The sequence below is a fragment of the Macaca mulatta genome, chromosome 8, assembly GCF_049350105.2.
Source record: "Macaca mulatta isolate MMU2019108-1 chromosome 8, T2T-MMU8v2.0, whole genome shotgun sequence".
Taxonomy (NCBI): Eukaryota; Metazoa; Chordata; class Mammalia; order Primates; family Cercopithecidae; genus Macaca; species Macaca mulatta.
Genome location: NC_133413.1, coordinates 2,253,802 through 2,262,974, shown reverse-complemented (window position 1 = coordinate 2,262,974; position 9,173 = coordinate 2,253,802). Strand labels below are relative to the sequence as shown.

Sequence of the window (9,173 nt, the reverse complement as noted above, 5' to 3'; positions counted from 1 at the left end):
TCTAATGAAAGGGGTGGAAACAGTGGCTGCTTAATATGGCATTGAAAAGGCAAGAATCAAGACAGGGAAGACAAGGACATACGTTCCAAGAGAAATAATCAGAACCTATGCACGTGTGCGCTCTGCCACTGTGTCTTCTAATCATAAACCTGGCCACTGTCATAAGAAGCAGCAGGGAGAAACTCCCTCTACTTAGCAGGTCACTGATTTTGTAGCCTTTTTTTTTAAAAACAAAAAAACCAGATAACCTTACATGTAATTTATATTTTTATCTAACCATTTACCTTTCAATTACGTGCTCGAAGTTTTTAGAATTGATTGGAGTTGAAAACATTTCCTTTTAAACAAAACTAATTTTTTGGTATCATAAACAGTTCAATTTTTTATATACCATTCTAAGATGGTGATATAAATTTGCTGAGAAAAATATGGTAAAAATTGTCATTGAGAACAGCTAGTTTTACTTCAAACACAATAACACGTGAAGATGCATGAGACGCATCACAAGAAAAGCACTCTGGGTAACAAGCAGCATTCTCCTTTCCTGGGCTAAATGCGAGGTCCTGTTTATCATACTTGTGTTTTATTAACTACAGCCTTCAACAGAGCAGGATCAACCTGTCAGCTATACGGAAAGTGTCTGGGTTTCACCCGTCATTGGCTGTATCATTAGAGAATGTGGGTATGGGGTTAGAGCGAACATCACAATAATTTTCAGCCATGTTCTCCAATGGATGTTTACTCTTTTCTTAAAATTATATTTTAAATATGACGAAATGGTCACACGTGAGCTCCATGGTATGTATCTGCTAGAAGTGGCTGAAATAAGCTAGCTCGAGTAACTAACACAAGTATCATAAACAGTTTTATTTTTCTTGACATGTACAATACATAAACATGGCTTATCTTCTGCGTTTCATGGTAGAATGTCACCTGCATGAGAACTGAGTATATTGCACTTGATTATGTAACACGGACAGGTAACATTCCATCAGGTCTAGCAGCAGGTATCCGTTCTACCATTAAATCATCTTCTTTGGAACATGGCGGACCGAGCAGGGCATGTCCACATTCACCACGTCGAGTCACCAACCCCTGTGCAATGTAGTGGTAGGTTGGTCTGCTCACCTAGGGATGGTTTAGGCCAAGACTTTTGGGGATTGAAAAATAATGAGTCTACACAACGTAAGAAATCAACCTACATCTAGTGAACATTTTAAGCAGGGATCATAGAATCTGGGATCTGAGACGAATAATTATTGTCTACTTTAACAGTTTGTTTTTATACATGTTTGTATCAGCTCAAGGAAATGAGTGAAACATATCAGCTGCCAGTAGATAGACCAACGTGAGGAGGTGGCGGGCCTGTATCCACATTACATTTCCTTTCACTCGGAGTGCACACTGACTTTGCTTTACTGTGGTTATTTCTAAACAGCAGAGTTCATCTGAAATCATACAGCATTTTTAAAGTCTAAAATGCCAATACTCGCAAATATATTTGTTTTAACATAATAGAGTGGATATAGGAAGAAGCATCATTACTGTACACTACTCAAAATTTAGGTATTTAGGTAGAAAAATGCTTTGAACACCCTGGGGAAATAGGATTCATTTATAGAAGAATATTTCAGGGAATTTTTTTTTTTTTTTTGCATTTTTCAAGGAGATACATTCGTACTGATTTTTGCTTCCAAATATATTTTAAGGCTGTTTGGTAAAATATATACCAGATACGAGGCTTAATTTACAGGGTTTTGTTGTTACAGGGAATTCTTAACTACTCAGCTTTAAAAAAGTAAAACTTCGAAGCTAAACATGCTTTAGTATCAGCTCTGCTCCCAATGGTCCCATGCTCCGTGGGATGTGGCGAATGAGGCAGGGAGACCCCGCGGCTCTGGAGGGCGCTCTGCCGGACAGCTGCGCCTCGAACGCCCTGCCAGCCACGGGCTGCAGAGGGGCCGGGGACGCTGTAAAGTGCAAATCAAGGTGAAGAAACAAAGTGCTATGGGTCGTCCTCGAAAGCGGTTCTGCCTGTGGCTAAGTACATGGTACTCCTTAAGCCGGGAAGGAAGACCAGGTACTGGGGTGGAAACATCTTACATCGCAGTCCTGCTTTTACTCTGAGTAATAACGAGGACTCTGAAACTGGAACCCAGTGGGAAAATCTGATAGGCTTTTCCTTCGAAGACTGGTCTGAACTGTGAAACAAGTCGTGTTGGAACAACGGTCATGGCAGCTGAATTTAATGATACACACGGAGAGCCTATTAGTCGTTCCTATTTTCCTCTGGCACCGACCACAGAGTCATGAACACTAATTTTTTTTTTTTTTTTGAATTCCACAGCTGGAAATCACAATATGTGACCTCTTTTTCCCTTCAGGTCTAACACAGGCAAGGAATATATTCTTGACTTAAGCAATACTGCATTGGACAAAATAATTCTGGAAAAATACAAATGTAAACTACATTTCTTCTTTACCATTTAAACTGAGATATACTTACCACTCACATTCATATTTCTGAAACTTTTTACAACATCACAATTGTCATTTTAAACAAGCAAACTTTTTGTGTTTTTTTTTTTTCGTGGTTTTTTTTTTTAAGGATACCCTGGAAAGTCAGCTGATAGAACAATTTGAGAATATATATACATACATTAAAAAAATCACATGTAGCGTAAATGGTGAAACTTAAAGAAAATACTGGGTGTCGTATTTTAAGTTACAAAGAAATAAAAAATACAATAACTATTTCATAGAAGTAAGGACATTGTTTCCCCTTTATGCTCCCAGCCCTCCGTAAGACTCTCCTCTCTCTGCCTGTGACCTCCTCGTGGGAACACTCGGCTTATCTTTTCAACGTGTAGATGCTGTGCTGGGTATTTTAGTGGGTTCAGATTTGTCATCCCCTGGGATGCTGGAGAACTGTATGGTGGGGAGTTTGGTGGCTGGAGAGAGAACTTTCCCTCACAGTAAGCTGGACACAAGGAGCCTAATGTTTTCTGCCTGTGACAAACAGGAGCAGGAGAGCGGAGCGGGTGGATGGGCTGCCTGTGCTCAGGGAGCAAAAGCTCGGGTGTGCGAGGGGAATGGGCCTTTCTTCCTGCACTTCAGGTTGTAGCACCTTCCACTTGGGTGTCTAATGCCTCTAGGGGGTGGTGAGATGCACCCATTTATAGTTATTTGTTATTCTTACCTCTAATTATCACACAATTTATAAAAATAGAAATAACAAAATGTAAGCTGGGTTCCAGCTCCAGAGGCATTTCTCGCCGTCCTCTGAGAACACGGAGGAGAAGTCAGGTCTCACCACGCCTGTCCCTCAGAGCCGAGTGTGAGCCAGGCCACCAGTTAAAAAAAAACAAACAAAAGTCGTCCTCGCCACGAGCTCCGTGGACTCTGAGGCCACTGACCGCATTCCACTGTGTTCACGGTACAAGGAGCATGAGAGCAAGGGCGTGTTCAGTGGAAGAAATGACAGAAACCACCAGGGAGGCAACAAACTGTACAAGCGTTTTGTGAAAAAGCAGGAACAACCAAGGGGAAGGTGGCCGGCCTCCATCCTCAGAGCCGGGTCTGGGCCTCGGGGATGTAGATCTCGATGCTGTCCGCGCGCTCGGTGGCAGAATTCTGCCGGAAGGACGCCGCTCGCTTGGCGGCCATGAGTCGTCTCCGGGCTTCCTGACGTTGTCTGTCGGGCAGGTCCAGGGATTTTTCTCTTGTGATGGGAAATTTCCCTTTGGGGGGCTTCTTTGGTATTGGAGGTGGGACCTTTCTTTCTTCCTGAAAAGCATCACAAGTCAACATTGGCAGGTGGTCGGAGGTGGGTCCTTAACAGCTCAGTGTCCCTGGGGTCTGGCCCACACCCTTCCCGACCACAACCCCCGTGGCAGCATCCTTCATTCCCTTCCCACGTTTCCCCTGGTCCCTGACTCCCAGGCCACAGGCTTGCCTTCTGCACAGTATGTAATTTTAGAAGCTCCCTCACACTCTGAATTCAAAGGGGGCAGAGGTGTTGGGGGCAGGGTTCACGAATCAGGAAATACATTCTGCAGATTCGCGCCTTGCGTCTCTGGAGTCACTGAGTTATTCTGACATTGTTGCCTGATTCCTGCACTTCCCGAAGCCCTGTGTCATCTCCTCTGAGCATCGGCCGATACCTGCGTCGCCAAGCTCGGCACTGCGAGGGTTTTGGACACCATCGCTGGACATCCCTATTAAACACTGCAGGGATTTCCGCAGACTCTGGGATTCCAAGTGTATTCATGAAAACCATCTTACATGGGTGGGTGTGTTGGGAAACACTGGCCGAATTCTCTTGTTGGCCTCAAATCCCACTGACGTGGATGATATTTATAAAACCACTATTCACTGGCTTGCTTTGTAAAAAGATGCAAGTAAGTATTCCTGACCGTTAGCTCAGATTCTCAGATAAGTCGCGCTAAAATACGTGTATGCCTTTTTAGAAAGATAAATCTCACAATTACGCAACAAATGCAAAGGGTAAAGCTTGCACTTGCCCCCGCAAAACGTCTGTGTCCACAACTGTGCGTTCACATCGTTCCTAAAGACAGCGGGGCCTGCCCCATCTCCCCTTCTGGACGGAGCCATGACAGGGACTCTGTAGCCAGCTGTTTCCTTCCCAGGAAAGGGCGCATGGCAGAAGGCGTCAGAACCACTTTCCTAAGTCGGTATCTAATTTCGGGGGAGAAAAGCACGAAAACCCCACTCGTGTCTTTTTCTCTTCAGCCTCTGAAACATTCCACAGGGAGCCCAGAGGTGCTTGGAGATCGGGGAGACAGGTAGTAGCGTGAGTGCGGAGGCGGCCTGTGGCACGGAGGCTGCTTTGGTGTCTGGAACTTTCTTCCCTCGGCTTATTTTACACGACCTAGGCCGGGAGCAATGACTCTTACCTGACTTCTTGGCGTCCATCTAAAACACCGGGGCGATGGGTTCACTGAAACCTTCAGCTACTTTAACAAGTGATTCCTGGTTTCAGCACATGACTGTCCTCATAGTTCAGGGGACGCCAAGAGGAGAGGAAAGAAGAGGGTCCCTTTCCTCCTTTGGTGTCCCGTGAACTGTGAGCTTGTGAGGCGCACACATCAGTATTTACTGTGGGGTTCCCCGTTCAAAGGAGCTTCTAAGCCTGCGGGTGTGGCTCTGTAGGAGTGTCCAGCAGATGCCGTGCAGGGCCCACCCCAGGAAAATTTTTTTTTTTGAGACGGAGTCTTGCTCTGTCTCCCAGGCTGGAGTGAGTGGCGCGATCTCGGCTCACTGCAAGCTCCGCCTCCCGGGTTCCCGCCATTCTCCTGCCTCAGCCTCCCGAGTAGCTGGGACTACAGGCGCCGCCACCTCACCCGGCTAGATTTTTGTATTTTTTTAGTAGAGACGGGGTTTCACCATGTTAGCCAGGATGGTCTCGATCTCCTGACCTCATGATCCGCCAGTCTCACCCCAGGGAATTTTAAGATGCCATGTTCAGGAGGGGCAGGGCTGCCTCTTCAGGCATGGAGCCTCTGCTCACTTTTTGGACTGGTGTGCTCTGCTCTCAGCAAGAAACCATTTCTTTTTTTTTTTTTTTTTTTTTTTGAGATGGAGTTTCACTTTGTCACCCAGGCTGAGTGCAGTGGCGCAATCTCGGCTCACTGCAAGCTCTGCCTGCCGGGTTCCCGCCATTCTCCTGCCTCAACCTCCTGAGTAGCTGGGACTACACGCACCCGCCATCACAACTGGCTAACTTTTTTTGTATTTTTAGTAGAGACAGGGTTTCACTGTGTTAGCCGGGATGGTCTCCATCTCCTGACCTCATGATCCGCCCGCCTCGGCCTCCCAAAGTGCTGGGATTACAGGCGTGAGCCACCGTGCCCTGCTAACTTTCTGTATTTTTAGTAGAGATGGGGTTTCACCATGTGAGCCAGGATGGTCTCCATCTCCTTACCTCGTGATCAACCCAGCCTCCCAAAGACATTTCCATTTTGAGAATCATACTCTATGTGCAGCTTGGGTAGATGGGCTCACATTCACTCTCAATGACCAAAGAATGGAAACTAGATGGAACCATCGCATGCACCTGGGCTAACTTCAGTACGTTCCATTTGAACAGCCTTCTTACTCAACATCACTGATCATTTCCTTCACCTCAGATCCAAACCGTGGCTTACTTGGACCTGCCTAGTCCCACGTGTGGCTTATGTGGACCTGTCCCACATGTGGCTTATGTGGACCTGTCCCAGGTGTGGCTCATGTGCATCTCTCCCATGCATGGCTTACACAGACCCTGTGTGCTCCCACCCTGCTCCCCAGTCATCTGGGATGAGAGGGAATCTGGATGGATAGCATCTGGCCTGGAACTCCTCTAGCGGCCAGGACACCTTCTGGGAGGAGCTGATGATGAGGACGATCAGCCTTGGCTCTCGTTCTAATGACCCAGGTGTGCATCCTTGCTGGATACCAAACACCATTTCCCCCAAAGGATGCTGACTTGATTTTCTTTATCATTTTAATTGATAACATTTGTCTAGAAAAATCCAATGATGGTTCCTCAGGATGTCTCTAAAACGTGTGAGGAAGTCAATGTCTGCTGCTGACTCAGAACCATCTACTAGTTCTTCTGATGACAGCAACATGGAAGAAGTGAAATGCCAGGGTTCAGATTTAATGGGAAATTTCAGCCTATTTTAAGGGCTGAGGCTGATGGATCTACAGGAAGATTAATTCATCAAACTGTTCGATAAGGTATGAAATGTTGCCTTGCCTATCATGGCTGTACTAGAAGGTATATTGACTAGGAGACAGTCCATAAGCAGGGCTAAAACTTCCCCTGTGGGAAACCAGCTTCATATTTACACGATCAGAACAGGTTTGATGAATATAATTCAGAGGTGAGACGCCTGTCCGGAATGAGGCTGCAGATTTTCCTGTCATCTTGGCTAGTGTGTCTCTGAAAGGCTTATATAGAAGAGACAGAGCAGCGAAGGCCCTATGACTTACCACCCATGCCCAAGGCTTCGATTCCGCCCCATTTTGGGCACATGCCACACACATGCACACATACATAGAGGGAAACGTGCTCCTGTGCTGCCAGCAAAAGACTGAGAACCCCATTGTCGTGCGGTACCTGCAGCAGGTCGTTACTGCGGTGGCAAAGGGGGTTTGCGGGGAGCTGGCCCTGCACAGACGCCCTTACCTTTCTTTCCGGGGACTCCATCATCTTCCAGTCATTGAGCCGAAGCCGCTGCAGCTCGTCGAACTTCATGCTGACGTCCTCGATGGAGAGCTGCAGCATGTCCCAGTAGCCGGCCAGGTCCTGCGACGTCGGCCTCGGCATGGCGCTGGGGTCCTGGGGACACACACAGGGTGTTCAGAGCCAGGAGAGTCTCCCGCGGGCGCAGGGCTGGGGGAGGCCGCTCCTCCCCACGCGCGCCGTTCAAGAGGCGGATTAGGGAGAAGCGTGGCTAATTCCACCCTGAGGCAAACATTTGGGAAGGCCTGCCGTGCTTCCATGACAGTTTACTTTAGCACAAGTATTTGCTGATGGCTTAAAAACACGTAGCACAGCCGTTCATTGTCCCATGTTGAAAATGCTGGGGATGGGGAACATGGGAGAGTTTCTAAATGCTCCACAGCTCATAAAAGCAGTAGGACCCTGTGTTTTTGGTCACCTGTGGATGATTCGGAAGGGACAGGGCTCTGTGAGCCTGCCGTGGTATTGGCCTGGTGGTGGTAGTGGGGAACCAGCTTGGAGCCCGTTCTTTACCTGCTTGTTCTCTGACGGCTCTTAGCTCTCGTTCTTACGGGATGACACCTTACAAATGTAACGTGCCAAGGAACAGGACGCTCTCACCAACCGGCGCCCACACTTAGGAGGCACAGGTGATGCTGCTGGGCTGCAGCCCTGGCCAAGTGGGACCCAGAGATGTGCTTGGTTTCTCTGCACAGTGCCTGATAGATACATGATTTCCACCAGCTGCCTACATTTATGTATTTATTTTTGAGACAGGGTGTTGCTGTGTTGCCCAGGCTGGAGCGCAGGTGTGATCATGGCTCACTGCAGCCTTGACCTCCTGGGCTCAAGAGATCCTGCCTGCTCAGCCTCCCAAGGAGCTGGGACCACAGGCATAGGCCACGACACCCAGCTAATTTCTTTAATTTTGTAGCAATGGGGTCTGGCTATGTTGCCCAGGGTGGTCTCGAACTCCTGACCTCAGGTGATCCGCCCGCCTTAGCCTCCCAAAGTGCTGGGATGCAGGCATGAGCCACCGCGCCTGGCTTGCTCCCTACATTGAAATCCGAATGACTTTTCCAGGCATGGTTCCCTTGATTCAGTGGGGGTTCAGCAGAGTCAGAGGAGTTTCTGGTGGGTCGACATTCAACTGGATTTGCTTCCGGTTTCAGCAGTGCACACTCGGCACGCTCAGTGAAGAGCACGCTGAACGGACAGCTCTGCGATTCCTCATCCAGAACCAGGACCTGGCGTCCCCAGCTGCCCTCTGCTCGGCTGAGCCCGTTCTCCTCTGCAGCCACACGAGGGCAGCCTTGGCCGCTCAGAGCCCCACCAGGCCATTGAGGCGTCCCCCAGGAGCACGGGGAGGGCGGCACTGGCCGCCGGCCGGGAGCCCGAACTCAGCCTCTGTGGGTGGGGACAACCAAAGTGCCTGGCAAGGAGGCCACGTTCTGCACCGAAGTCAGTCGAGGGACGCCAGGAGCTGCAGCCTCAGGGCAGGCCGGGCCGGGTGAGCAGCAGCAGGGAGGCTGCTCAGGGGCTGTAGGGGTGGTGCCTGCCTGGCTTCCAGAAGTCTTCGCCAACCTAACAATGTCCCCTTTCTGGAGGGCTGGGCATGGCTGTGCCCCCTCTTTCTGGAGGGCTGGGCATGGCTGTGCCCCCTCTTTCTGGAGGGCTGGGCATGGCTGTGCCCCCTCTTTCTGGAGGGCTGGGCATGGCTGTGCCCCCTCTTTCTGGAGGGCTGGGCATGGCTGTGCCCCCTCTTTCTGGAGGGCTGGGCATGGCTGTGCCCCCTCTTTCTGGAGGGCTGGGCATGGCTGTGCCCCCTCTTTCTGGAGGGCTGGGCATGGCTGTGCCCCCTCTTTCTGGAGGGCTGGGCATGGCTCTGCCTGATGGTGTGGGGGGAAGCGGAGCGGCTTCTCCTCCCTCGCCCGCAGCTGAGTGG

The 9,173-nt window shown here is 49.4% G+C and overlaps 1 protein-coding gene across 1 annotated transcript in view; it reads right to left on the bottom strand.

Annotated features, from left to right (window-relative positions):
- Positions 1–2,229: 2,229 nt before the first annotated feature.
- DLGAP2 (DLG associated protein 2) overlaps positions 2,230–9,173 on the bottom strand; it is a 196,421-nt gene continuing 189,477 nt past the window's right edge. Inside the window, exons 11-12 of the mRNA XM_028852306.2 lie at positions 7,193–7,345; positions 2,230–3,786 (exon numbers count right to left, since the gene is read on the bottom strand). Of these exons, the coding sequence (XP_028708139.2) occupies positions 3,568–3,786; positions 7,193–7,345 (372 nt within the window). The 3' untranslated portion in view covers positions 2,230–3,567. The remainder of the gene's footprint in view (positions 3,787–7,192; positions 7,346–9,173) is intronic.